Source organism: Xenopus laevis, chromosome 1L (assembly GCF_017654675.1).
Source record: "Xenopus laevis strain J_2021 chromosome 1L, Xenopus_laevis_v10.1, whole genome shotgun sequence".
Lineage (NCBI taxonomy): Eukaryota > Metazoa > Chordata > Amphibia > Anura > Pipidae > Xenopus > Xenopus laevis.
Window position 1 is genome coordinate 171,128,466 of NC_054371.1, and position 13,951 is coordinate 171,142,416.

Here is a 13,951-nt window from a genome sequence, read left to right on the forward strand (position 1 = left end):
AGAAATTAGAGGCATTACGAAAATGGCTTGCAGTGTAACAGTGAGTTTAAAGTATTCCAATTGACAAATGACTACACGGAGCCTCTGTTATTTTATAATTAGATGTGATACAGCTCTCAGCACAGTTCTTATTAAAGGGCATCTATAAAATTGTGCACTTTTATACATACACATCTCCTTTTCCTTTTCATGCCTTTCACATAGTACTCCAATGCTGTCTTTCCAAATATAGGGTTTTTTTTCACATAATATTTGATCTGGTAGGTTGACAAGCATAATATGGCCCAGCACATGAGACAGAATGATATTATTAACTATGCGTCAGGTAAGAGTTGAATACATAAAAGATCTGATGAAAAGTAGTGATATCTAAGACTGGAAAATATGTAATCAAGAATAATTTTAATAATTGTGGAAATACTGTGTGTTAAATACGCTGGAAACTCGCTCCAATCAGCATAATGGGTTTAGTATAAACAGCATGGGTCAGAGACCTCATGGAGGCAAGGTATTGATTGTATAGCCTGATCAGAGCGAGGTGTTATTAAACCATCCAGGTAGAGGTGCTCAAACAGCATTAGATGTGGCAGACAATAAGGGGCATATTTATTATGCTATGTAAAACAAAATTGTGTAAAATAAATGGCCAACTTATCAAGGTGTGTGTAATTTTACACCATGCAAACGGCAGATTTTTCGCCATTATTTTACCTTGCCGTCAATCAGTGGTGTATTATTACACAGTTTTTTAGACAGCATAATAAATATGCCCCTATATGTTGCCCCCCTGCCTCTATTTAAACTTGGTTTTTCCTTTACCACCATGAGGTTTCTGGTCCCATGCTGGTTATACTAAAGTGATTATGCTGATTGGAGCAAGATACCAGGGTACAGAGTACAAGTCATTCTGACTTGAGAAAGATAGTTGGATGCCTAGCAAAACGTCTTCAAGAGAAAAAAATATAGCAAGTATATTTAATTTGACTTATTACTATAGATATGACATGACCTGGATGAATGAGAACCTTCACAGGCAATCTTCAGATTGTTTAAAGGGAACATGTACCCCCTCTCTTACATGAACTCATTTATCTGGGCTTATGTAGAAAAGTTGCATAAACACTGTCTGGACTTCCACATATAAATATACATATTTTAGTATTTTTACACAGATATATGGGCATTGGACCTCTTATTTAAAATGGGTCTTTAAGTAATTGTGTACACTAGACCATAAGTCTGCTATAAATCATATAAGTATTTATTAAAGGTGAAGGAAATCTCCAATTCATGGCTAAGATATAAATTACCCTTTTGATTTAATAGAGAAGGAAAAGTTCAATCCATGGGGAGTGACAAATGTTAGGGCTCCCCCAAAAATTGTAATGACTTATCTAATACTATGGGCGGTACTTCTGTTAGCAGAATGCACTGGCCTGGGTACTTACAAGTGAGCGATCCTTCGTTTTTAATTGGTATAGGTGCACATTCACAGTAAAGTTAAAAGTCAGACTTTAACCAAAAAGAGAGCTTTTTTGTTTCACTGCACATGCGTCACCCACTGGATTTGGAAGAAAGAAGGGGATCGCTTGGTAATAAGTAACCCGGGCCAGACCAGTGCAGTTTTCTGCTGAAAGGGGAGTGGGCCCATGTTACCAGGTAAGTAATTACAATTGTTTGGGGGTGCACTAACATTTGGCACTCCCCATGGATTGAACCTTTCCTTCTCTGTTTCGAAATGTGAATTTTGACAACAGAGTCAATTCGCTGGGGTCAAAATTGACACCGGCGATAATTCCGATGCCGTCGACATTGACGCACATTAAAGTCATTAAAGTCAATTTAATTGTCAACGCCGTCGAAAAAACGCAATTTCGCCGGTGAATTTTAGGAGCAATTTTGTGAATGTATTTGCTGGCGGTGAAACGCGGACATTTGCTGCGAATTCTCGCCCGGCATATAAATTCGCCCATCACTAATTATTAGCAAGAGAAGGGAAATTATTTTTAAAAGTTTTAATTATTTGATTACAATGGAGTCTATGTGCAATGACCTTCCCATAGTTTCTGAATAACGGGTTTCCATATAACAGATCCATTTACTGTACTTAATGCCACAGACTGAAAGGAGACCATGTTAATTGCACCCTTAGGCTGACTTATGCAACTGCTCTCTCACCTTGTTCCATTGTAAATTTAAAGATCATTTTTTATTGTAGAGGAGATAAATATTACAGTACTTGGCATTTTGCACTGTATTAAATATTTATGTACATTAAATATTTAGCTACACACTTGATGGAACCTGACATAATTTATTTCTTTTTATGTATAAATTCAGTACACTTATAGGGGCAAAAGTAATTGGAACGTTCTTATTGCTACAAGTTCACTGCAAACTATTCGAGTGCTTCCATGTAATTATTTCTATCTGACTCATTTTAAATATCCAAGTTTTGTTCATTTCCACAGGAGCTGAGGTCACTCTTAATATGAACAAAGAGATGTACCAGACAATATATTATGTTCCAACCAATTCATGTACAGATCTACTATGCAGAGAAATATTTTGCTTACAAATTAGAAATACAGTAAAGGTGATGTCTACAAAAGAGTTACAAAATTCATCATTACAGGACACTTGGTTGGTTTCCACTGAGATTCCTCTATCATTGTAACTTCACCTAAACTAAAACCTCTATTCCTTTTAAGATTCAGGCACAAAATACCCATAAATAGTTTAAATTTCTCTAGAGCAGTGGCAATAAGTCAATGGCCTACAGGTCAGTTAGGAAGAGAAATCCTATTTCTTGTCCTACATATACCCTGAAGAACATTGAGGGGGTCAATATGTTTTTTTTGTGTGCAGCTGGTTCTGATGTAACTGTGTCTGCATCAGCCAGAACCCCCCAGTGAACTGAACTGAGGGTTTTTTTCCCAGGCAGATGATGACTTACAGTAAATAACCTTATTTGTGCTAAGAAAACTTAAGACGATAAGGTTGAATTTCCCAAAAAAGATACACTTTGCTGAACGATGGATCATCTAATTGATTGGTGATTTACAAGAGACAGAAGTATACAATGTAAATGTAGTTTATCTCAGCGCTAGTCCTTTTTTTCTCTTTTTTATTTGCAATCAGTTGTTTTACTGTCACTGTCCCATTGATTATAGTTCACCCACTGACATGACCTCTGCTTGCATCCCTTTCCAGTCTCTTGTTCTCAGCAGGCCCATTACCCACTCCTTTGCAATTTTCCCATTACAACAAATCGTTTTATTGAATGGCTGCTTCTCCTCTACATCATTGGAACTGGGTCTTTTTTTCTTGTAATGTTGCATTTTTTCAAATTGACTTTAAAACATATATTAAAAGTAATCATATAAAAGTGTTTATATTCAAGTCACACAATATGCTTTTAGAGCTTACTTAAATTGTAAGCTCTGTGGGGCAGGGACCTCTACCCACTTGTCTCTTTGACACTAACTCCTAATCTTTATTGTTACTGTACTTTGTATTTATTATTGTACTTTGTATTTACTATTATAATGATCTGCTGTTTGTTCTATTAATTAGTTGTTCTGTTTTGCAGTGCTGTGTACATAAGTATAATAAAAAACATACATACATACCCACACATACATATATATTATGAAATAATACATGGTGCTGCACATAAGCAAAATCTACATACTGTACCCCATCCAATTCCATAATAATAGAGGTGTTTGCTCTCTTCTGAACCGAACACCTTAATCACCATACTGTAGAGGTGCAGACCTTCCACAAGCATCCAGGCAAATGCACTCAGAAAGAAGAAATGGAGCAGGATGGCTATGATCTTGCATGGCAGCTACAGGGAAACAAACAAATAAACAGAATGCTTCAAATGAAAAACGCTGAATAAAAATATGTGTTGCCATATACTCACTAACAAGGAGGCAGAATAGCTAAGGCTGCATGAACAAATCTCTAATAATACATGAAGTGTTCAGCTGTTGTTTCAAGGGACTTGATGTTCTTAAACAGCATCTTGCAGAAGGCATGTGGTAACCAATGTGGGACATATTAGCATTTTAGATTTTAAGATATATGAAATAACTATTATTTAAATAATGATAATAAATAATTAGACAACACAGCTGCCCAGCTGAAAGTGACTCTTCCACAAAAGCACATGATGGTGGACCCTGTGGATTATACTGTTCTCCGATGACCCTAGGTAGAAAAGTTGCTATATTCTTTTACAAAATAATAAAAAGCTTCAGTGCAGAATTAGATGCTAGAAATTTAAGTTCACGGTTTCAAAGCAGAAAGATAACATCCTCCATACTTGTTGAAACAGATGGAAGAATGCAGTCTATCAATCTAAACAAGTGTCAACACAGATTGGGATTTTTATTTTGTGGCAAAAGAAACAAAGGCGGCCACTCTGATTTACCCCTCTTACTTCTCATTATCTGAAGGATAATAAATAAGCCTGCGACTAACATAGAGGCAGCATTAGTAACTAGGATACTGCCTAACATAGTTAGTACTCCCAAGGGCTGTGTTTCTAGAGTTCTCTGTGTACTGAACTTGGGGCAATGATCTGAATTAACCTGGCAAGCAGGCCAGGTGTACATGCCTTATTATGCACAATAGTTGTATATAATAATACTGCACTCTTAGGGGCAAATTCACTAAGCCGCGAAGCGCCGAACGCTAGCGTTAATTCGCTAGCGTTTGGCATTTTCGCTACTGCGCAAATTCACTAACGAACGCTGGCGTAGTTTCACTAGTGTTACTTCGCAACCTTACGCCAGGCGAATCTTCGCTAGCGACGAAACTACGCAAATTCACTAACTTGCGCAGTGTACTGAACGCTACCTTTTACACTAGACTTCCTTCGCCACCTCAGACCTGGCGAAGCGCAATAGAGTAGATAGGGATTGTTTAAAAAAAAGTCAATTTTTTTTCTAAGTCCCAAAAAAACGCTGGCGTGTTTTCTACATGATGGCTGATAGGCTGAAAAAGATCGAAAAAATTTTGGGGCTCCCCTTCCTCCCCCCTACATTTCCTGACTCATGGCAACTTACCTAGACAGTGGGCACATGTGTAGGGCAAAATAACATTTTTATTTGCTGATTTGAAGGTTTTCTAGGCATTTGTAGTGCAGATACGTGTTCCTCCATTGAAATTTAAATTTCGCGCCGTATGCAAATTAGCCTTCGCTAGCGTAACTTCACTTTATATAGCGAATCAACGCTAGCGCAACTTCGCAACCTTACGCTACCCATGTGCGCAACTTCGGATTTTAGTGAATTTGCGGAGCCCTGGCGAAACTACGCCTAGCGAAGTGCGGCGAAGTGCGGCGAAGTTGCGCCTTAGTGAATTTGCCCCTGTAGTCTTCACCTCTCTACTCTGATCCAGCAGGAAATGCACTGATAAACACACACAGTCACCCCACAAAGTAGTGGTCAATGCAAAAGTGCTAGTGTTATGAATGGAGTGCTTTGCTCATAAATGAGACCAGGTAACATGATGGTCACTGCTGTTATTATTAGTAATAAAGATTCATCTTTTCAAAGATGATTTCCAGTGTGCTAATGTGGAGAGAGTGAAAGAGTTAAACTCCAAACGCTTGAATGCAATGCAATTATGTGAAAGGGATGTGTGTGCCTAATGCAATGGACTTCAGCAGCTGCTCTTTTATAAGTAGTGAATCACAGCGAACTCCTCTCCTTTCCTATATTTCATGTTTATAGATATTTTCCAGATTAAAGGTAGCTCTGTTATCTTCAGAAACAAAAGAATACCATTTTATATGCTGCCTGCTTCTAATGATTATCATTTTCTTGGGGGATCATTTGGTACATTTATTTGATCCATTTTGGTTAAACAGTGCTTTATGTAGACACGCAATAGACTAAGGGGCAGATTCACTAAGGGTCGAATTTCGAAGTTAAAAATACTTCGAAATTCGACCCTCGAATTGAAATCCTTCGACTTCGAATATCGAAGTCGAAGGATTTAGCGCTAATCCTTCGTTCGATCGATCAAAGGATTTTTCGTTCGATCGAACGATTAAATCCTTCGAATCGAACGATTCGAAGGATTTGAATCCAACGATCGAACGAAAATCCTTCGATCAAAAAAAGGTTAGCAAGCCTATGGGGACCTTCCCCATAGGCTAACATTGACTTCGGTAGGTTTTACCTGCCGAAGTAGGGGGTCGAAGTTTTTTTTAAAGGGCAAGTACTTCGACTATCGAATGGTCGAATAGTCGAACGATTTTTCGTTCGATTCGTTCGATTTCGTTCGAATTCGAACGAATTTAACCAATTCGATGGTCGAAGTACCAAAAAAATACTTCGAAATTCGAAGTATTTTTCATTCGAATCCTTCACTCGAGCTAAGTGAATCGGCCTCGGGCCCATGTAGTCTATTTTTGTGATGTGCAGGTATCAGCATAAACAGAGCATGTCTAATCCAACTATACATATACACATATGTAAATATACATGCTACATATAATGTCCTCACTCAGCAGGTCCAGGAAGTCTGTGTGCAAAAAAAGCGTTCAATTATTATGGGTGGAGGGGGAAATGTGCCTGACATTTCTCAAAGCTCCAGGTGCTCCATAGCTATATCTTGGACAATCCTTTCAAAAGATTTAACTGATTTAGGGATATGGTATGAATTAGAATTCTGTGTATGTATGTTACACTCTAATCAAAAAAAGTTGAAGGTCAAGGAAATCTATCCTACTGCTGGTTATTGTTGCGTGAAAATAGCTATGCCAAGGAGTTTCTGACTACCCTTCTATTTCTGACCATTGAAATATGAGTTTAACACAAGTATCCCATAAAGAGGTAGAGTCCTATGGAAATGACTAAGAATGAGCAGGCATTCTACAATTTTTATCCTTCAGTTCAGAATGCTTATACTAATTATTAAGTCCCCAATACATTATACAGCTCCAATAACTTCAGCCCGCCTGTAGTTATCTGAGAATGGCCCCTTTTCTCCTCAATCTTTGACAGTGATAGACATCTTCTACTACATGATACCAACAGACTCTGCTCTACCAGAACACATTCTTTTGAAATCATCTATTTACTTAGCATGCCTGAGCTTGTGTCTTTCAAGAGAATAATAGCTTTTGTCTTTTCAAGGCTAGGATTTTATTACATAAATTTGTTATCATCATAAAAGTTCTTATAGGAAACAGAAAGAAGGTTCACATGTAGTAGATGTTGAGCAAAAGTATAAACATGTGTAATTTGTGTGGACTGTTATTATCCCACTGTACTCTATTGAATGGATACTTAGGGGCCCATTTACTTAGCTCCAGTGAAGGAATAGAATAAAAAAAACTTCGAATTTCGAATGATTTTTTTGGCTACTTCGACCTTCGACTACGACTTCGAATCGAACAATTCAAACTAAAAATCGTTCGAATATTCGACCATTCGATAGTCGAAGTACTGTTTCTTTAAAAAAAAACTCTGACCCCCTACTTCGCCACCTAAAACCTACCAAAGTGCAATGTTAGCCTATGGGGAAGGTCACCATAGGCTTTGTAATGTTTTTTAGGTCGAAGAAAAATCATTCGATCGATGGATTAAAATTCTTCTAATCGAACGATTCAAAGGATTTAATCGTTCAATCGAATTTGCAGTAAATCCTTCGACTTCAATATTTGAAGTCGAAGGATTTACATTCTGCAGTCGAATATCGAGGGTTAATTAACCCTCGATATTCGACCCTATGTAAATCTGCCCCTTACAGTCATAAGAAATCAACTGGAAGAAAATTAGATAAATCAAACAAGGTCTTATCTAACCACCTTGCAGTATTAGAACACTTGATGCATTATAATCAGCAAGGGTCTAGAAAAGACATGCAAGGCCATGTAAATGTTGATGTAAAATAATGGAAACTCTCCAATGCTATATGCTTTCACTGTCAACTTGTCTTCTTAAATGCAAATGTAATTCAATGTTCACCTTGAGACCAATAAATACTGTGCTGTTGAACACTGTCCTAACTTCCTCCAATGCCTTTGCAGAGCAAGTACAGTTCATATGTACAACAAAACTATGATCCTTTTTTGCTTTACAATAAAAAGCATTCTGCTTCTGGTCTGAAAACTGGGACACACAGACAGTTTAATGGTCTATAGCTCAGCTCCTCTACACTGGCTTTTAGACTGTTTTAATGTAGCCCACTGCTAAGTTTCAAACTTTAGAAAAACCTGATCAAAACCAATATAGATGGTAAAATGCAAACGAATACACATGCCAGTCATTTGTTCGAGTCAGCGGAAGTAGCCAGCTGTCTGGGCAGTGATGATTGACATGTTCATGAGTAGACACTTTTATCCCATGGGTTAGTTTAACTCAAATCTCATGAAGTCACTCACGCTGACAGTGTGCCAGACTAGAACATTCTGAAAATGTTTCTTGACCAGTTAATAATTTAAAAGCTTAAGTAGTTCCATTCTGCAGCATGTAACAGTCAGGTTCCTTGTTCCATTTAGACTGATTCTTCCTTAAAATGCCCAAGTACCTATATTTATACACTAAATATACAATATATGGAGTTGAAATACTTACTGTATTTTACCTAACTAAATGTTTTTTTTGCCTTATGTTAAAGGCTGTTGAGCATGTCCGACTTAACAGAAAAGCCTCTATTTCTTTCAAACATATGAAGCAGCCTGTGTGCCAAAACAATTTGCTCTAGGGAAAGGCATTTGTAGAACCTTATGGAACTTTCTGCACTCAGTGCAGTTGCACTACAAATGCCACGTGTTTGGCTCAGATCTAACTGCACTTTTATTTTTGTCTTATTTCTTTGCATTTGATTTGAAGTAACACCAGCCCAAACAGCCAGTTATACAGTGTGGGAGTTGGAACCCAATAGGATTAGCAGAATAGAATACTGGGCAGATGAAGTTTAATACCTCCTAGGTTTGGCATGTTGAGTAAATTACAACATTCAAAAGTTGGCTGCACCTCCCCAAAGAGGTTTTTTTTATTGGCTCTCTTTTAGATCTTTTATATTTACTTATGTTGCATTTGGTGAGAATTCCACAGATACAATTGATTTGAGCAACAAACATTTATTTTGGCTTGTTTTGCCAGGCTTATATTCCAAGTGTGCATGTCATTCTTGTGTATGCCAGAGTATGCTTATTTAATTTTTTTTTAAAAAACTCCAGAAATAAAAATATTTTCAGTAAAATGCAATCCAATTTTCTTATTTTCTGTATTGAATTTCAGCTGGAGAGCACTATGTTTCATTGAACATCAATGAGGGTTTAGACACATTCTCTAGTGGCTGACTGTTTGCAGGTGACTTCAATCTTCCTGATTTCAAAAAGAAAGTAAAGACGAATTGCAGCTAATAATAATTTAGATAATTGGATGTAATATGCCCCTGGCACAGTTCTGAATGTAAAGTGAGTAGAGGATTTGAACAGAGATATCCAATGTATACAATGAAAGGCAAAAAGTGTTCAAAGAAAAAGTTATTTTGCGCTCTGGAGCACAGCTTCAACGTCTGCAACTATTATTTAGAGCCTTGTATTTTGCTACCTATTTAGTAACCCATGGGTCAAAAGGTATCATTTACTGGTCAACAGTTTGAAAACAAATATCTGATAGGTTGCAATAGGTTACTAGATATGGGCAAACTTTAGATTTTTCTCCTTGAATTGAATCTCGTCCATGAGTTTTCACGTGATTAAACTTTTTCTCACTGAATTGACTTTGGGCCTTTATCTGATGTTTGCCACTTATTAGTAGTATTATTATTACTACTACTTATAGTAATAATAACAGCTCTTGAAGGTTCAAAGTGTCAGTGACTAGTGATGGACAAATCTGACCCAGAAAACTAATTGGCAAACACATTGAAGCAACTAGGCATTTATTCATGTGTCTCTTTTTAAACCGTGCACCATTTTTAATAATACATTCGAATTTTTTGCGCAGTAAAACGTGATGAAATATTTCATCCCTATCAGTGAACCTCACTGTCTATGCATTGGCTATGCACTTCCTGTATTCACTTAACCCTTGGGTTGAAGACTCTCAGTTGAGCCAGAGCCTGGTATTAGAAGCCTAAAAATTTAAATATTTAAGAAACCAACAAAAATAGAGAATTAATGCAAATTGCAAAAGTGCTCAGAGAAGAACCCTGGGTAAGTTTAAACCAATACATTTTTTGGGTTTAGTTCCCATTTAAGAGAGGTGGTCCTAATATATGTGAATTCACAGGGTATATCAAATGTTGGACATCGGGGGAATAGTTTGAAGGTCATGGATGCAAAAGTAGAGACTTTATGTGTAGCACTATAGATAGATGGATGGGTAACAAAACATTAAAAAACATTTTAAGGAAATGCCTATTCCCAAAATAGCTACAACCTAGGTAGGTGCTACCTACGCCTAATTCAGGCAGCCCTGTTATTATTATTTTATTAAAGTCCTCTATTAAAGTCCTTTATAAGTTGTATGTGGGGACTTGTTCAGAACTCACAAGTCAGGGGAATTTCTTTCCATGATATAAATAGAACAAAACAAGAAAATAATCCGCTTACCGTCCCTGACACAAAACGGAAGCTTATGAGGAGCAGAATCTGTGCCACCAGGATTGCAAAGGAGAGGTTGGCATGGATATGATATCGCTGATTTCTTATGGTGCTGACCGACCTATGTAGCCAAAGAGAAGAAGGAATGGTTTAGGCAGTGCTGACTACTTGTATTTATGTACGCTAAAGAATATGAAATGAGGTATGAGATATCTGCTAGCCTGTTGTATTTTCTAACAATTTACAGATGATTAGACATTCAGGTTAACCTTAGTTAGTGAGGCTGTAGTTTCCCAGGGCATACACTCATACCTGGTGATTTCTGCTCTTTCTAGATGTTTCAGAGTTAAACAAATAAACAAATAAACAAATAGCAGTCAAGTGTGAAAAACTGATAATAAGTAATAAAAAATCTGATGTGATGCAATGGAATATTAGTACAGCGTATAATTTGCGCCTATTTTGTAGAGCTCCTCCTTGCTTTTTGCAAAAAGACACATTTAATTGTGACCCAGGCTTCCCTTTTTTGTAGAACAGGAAATAATAAAAAATAGGAAATCAAATGTGCAACCTATAAATCCACTTTAAAACATACAATAAAAAGCCTCTGTGTGTAACTGCTGACATTATAGATTTTTATTGCATATGTACAAAGTGTTCTTTTTATTTTATAATTCATCCAGGCAGTTCAAGTAAGAACAGATGGATAATAGGCAGTATGTGGGCTATGTATTGTGGCTTAGAACACCTGGTCACCAGTCCACTATTTACAGAGGTGCCAAGGTTTGTAATACTTGGCCCTGATTTCAGCACCTACAGTTTTGATATGGAAGCACTTTCAAAGATCTGTACAGAATAATACAATGCCAGGCTGTATAAACTGTAATGATATAGTAGATTTAACAGTAATAGCCTCTTAGTAGCAAATCCCCCTAAAATCCAATAAATGTTTTTTCCTCCCTGTGTAAAACAGCTTTTTTATAGACATCTCCGATAAGAAAGAGAAAAGAAGACAATTGTAAGGTAATTTACTGCTATCGGTTGTCTAACAGCCTGCCATTATCTTTTATGTAAACTGATGAACTGGTAAAAGGTGAACTGTCCTTTTTATGCGTTTAAGAGTTAAAAGCCTCCAAGTGACAAAGGAATAAAATGCTTTTGTACTGGCACCAGCTATTGTGTGGCACAGATGGTATTCATAAACAATTCATCTCCACTTCCAAGAGTCAGATGGGTCAAAACCTTCCGTTAAATGCACCTAATGTCCGTGGATTCATATAAAATGCTGGAAGTTTTCTTGCCTCAACAGTTCCCATTTTTACCAGGCTGCACAATGTACTGATTCACCGAGATCTGACTGCATGGGGAATATTAAAACTCCCCTCTCCCTTCAGCTGTCTCTGAAGAACAATTCTCCTTCTGTCTCATTCTAGCAAGTAAAAATCACTGTATATAAATTGGAGGTTTAATGGTGATATGTGGCTTGTCATAAAAGTATTTTAATGCATTGTCTACTTTGTGCGTTGTTATCCCAGAGTTTCTTGAAGCTGTATGGCCATAAAGAGAAGTGCAGTTTTCTCTGAGGCTGGCAAACCTGCTAATGGATCAGCATGAATAATGATTTCAAAGGGAAATAGGCAAGGTGTGTGTGTCTCTGTGTGTGGTGAGGGGTTGAAGTGAAATCAATGGATATCACCTTGCTTCTCTTGGTTTCTCAGATCAGTTGTTCATATGCTTTTAAGATCCTCATTTTGAAATAGTCCTTGATAAAGGAATGCTGAAGTACTAAGTTAATTCTCATTTTTCCTTTCTCGTTCTGGAATCATCTAAATTTTGGACCTAAATCTCAATGGTTATGAACCTCTTCTCCCAATGCCCTTTCATTCTTTTAATGGCTATGATGCATGTCACACCTCATTGACAGCATGCTGTAAAATATACACATCTAGAAAATCCATTTAAAGTGATTCTGACACCTGCAAACCTGCAGATCTTAAAAAGATGCCGATATGTTGGGCTTAGACGCTTTTGTTCTTTGTCATTCCCTGCAGTGAGCTAAAAATCATATGTAATGTTCTGCCTTTGTCTCCCAAAGCACTGCCTGATTGCTTTATTGCACAGAGACAGTCAAGGTTTGAGGAAGGGGATTTCTGGGATATGTAATTTGGATGTCTAAGGAATTTAACGTGAGAGTACTATGCTGTGCTGAAATCTCTGCAGGTTCTCATTAGGTATACTCCTTCAAGCATCCCCTTTAATTGTTTGAGACTATAGGACTGTGCCTGATGCAACCAACCTCACGCAATTCATTTTTCACAAGTGTTCCTGGTTAAAGGGGACTGTTGAGAGTAGGATTAGAAGATTATCAGAAAATACTCTAAAATATACAAGATGCATGGCTGAATAGTAATTGATTCAGCTTACTACATCGCATGATTGTTATACATCTGAACTGATTGCTGATCAGCCACGCAGTATGTCTGTGGTACACTTATATGGTTTTAAATGCATGATACACAAACTATCTGTATTTCAAGGTAAATATGGAGAGGAAAGACACAGAAATCTTGCAGTGAGGAATAACTTAAATGAAATACATTGGCCAAGTATCTCAGTAGTTAATAAAAGCATCAGCACTTGGCCTGGGGAGCCTGGATCTTTGTAAGCACCTCCTTTACAAACTACAATTATCAGCATGCCTTAATATATTAGTGTCGTCCAACATTCATGAGTGGATGTCATTATATTTTTAATAGGGCAGTAACAATGGTTACCATGCTGTAAAAAAAACATGGTGCATTTAGGATTTAGCATTTTTTCCATGATGGAAAGAAAAGAATTGTCTGGATCAGGGGCCTAACCATTGAAGAAGCAGACCCTGTGGCTGCAGGGGGCCCAAGAGGCATGGGTTGCCCAATGAGGCCCTAATTAAAGTGAAATTTCAATAAACATTTGTAAAACAGGGCAACCTCTGGATATTATGGAGGGCTCTCAAATTAATTTGCTGTTGGCCCAATAACATCTAGTTATACCACTGGTCTGAATCCTTTTTCCTGACAAGTGAAACCTGGGACATTGCATGCTGGCAAAAGAGTACATGACAGGGGCAGGACAAAACTGCCTGGCAGGGAATTTGTAGTGGGTTTAGTGACATAGTTGGGGGGGTGGAGTTTTAAAGGGGATTTATAGGACTAACCAATAAGGAAGGCATCCATTTTGGTATGAGAAAAAGTTAATGGTATATTACTGTTCATATTTGTATGTTTACAATGTTGTTAATATAAATTGTTATTGATATATGTGTTATCTATTGGTAAATTATGTTTGGTACAATAAAGTTGTGGCCAAAAAGATTCCAACAAATAAATG

The 13,951-nt window shown here is 37.3% G+C and overlaps 1 protein-coding gene across 2 annotated transcripts in view; it reads right to left on the reverse strand.

Moving 5' to 3' along the window:
• The window catches only part of LOC108716320 (adhesion G-protein coupled receptor D1), a 277,355-nt gene that overhangs the window by 52,081 nt on the left and 211,323 nt on the right, over window positions 1-13,951 (reverse strand). For both annotated transcript variants that reach the window (XM_018262431.2, XM_018262435.2), the window contains 2 exons: window positions 10,592-10,703; window positions 3,700-3,853 (listed from right to left, as the gene is read on the reverse strand). In XM_018262431.2, the coding sequence (XP_018117920.1) occupies window positions 3,700-3,853; window positions 10,592-10,703 (266 nt within the window). The remainder of the gene's footprint in view (window positions 1-3,699; window positions 3,854-10,591; window positions 10,704-13,951) is intronic.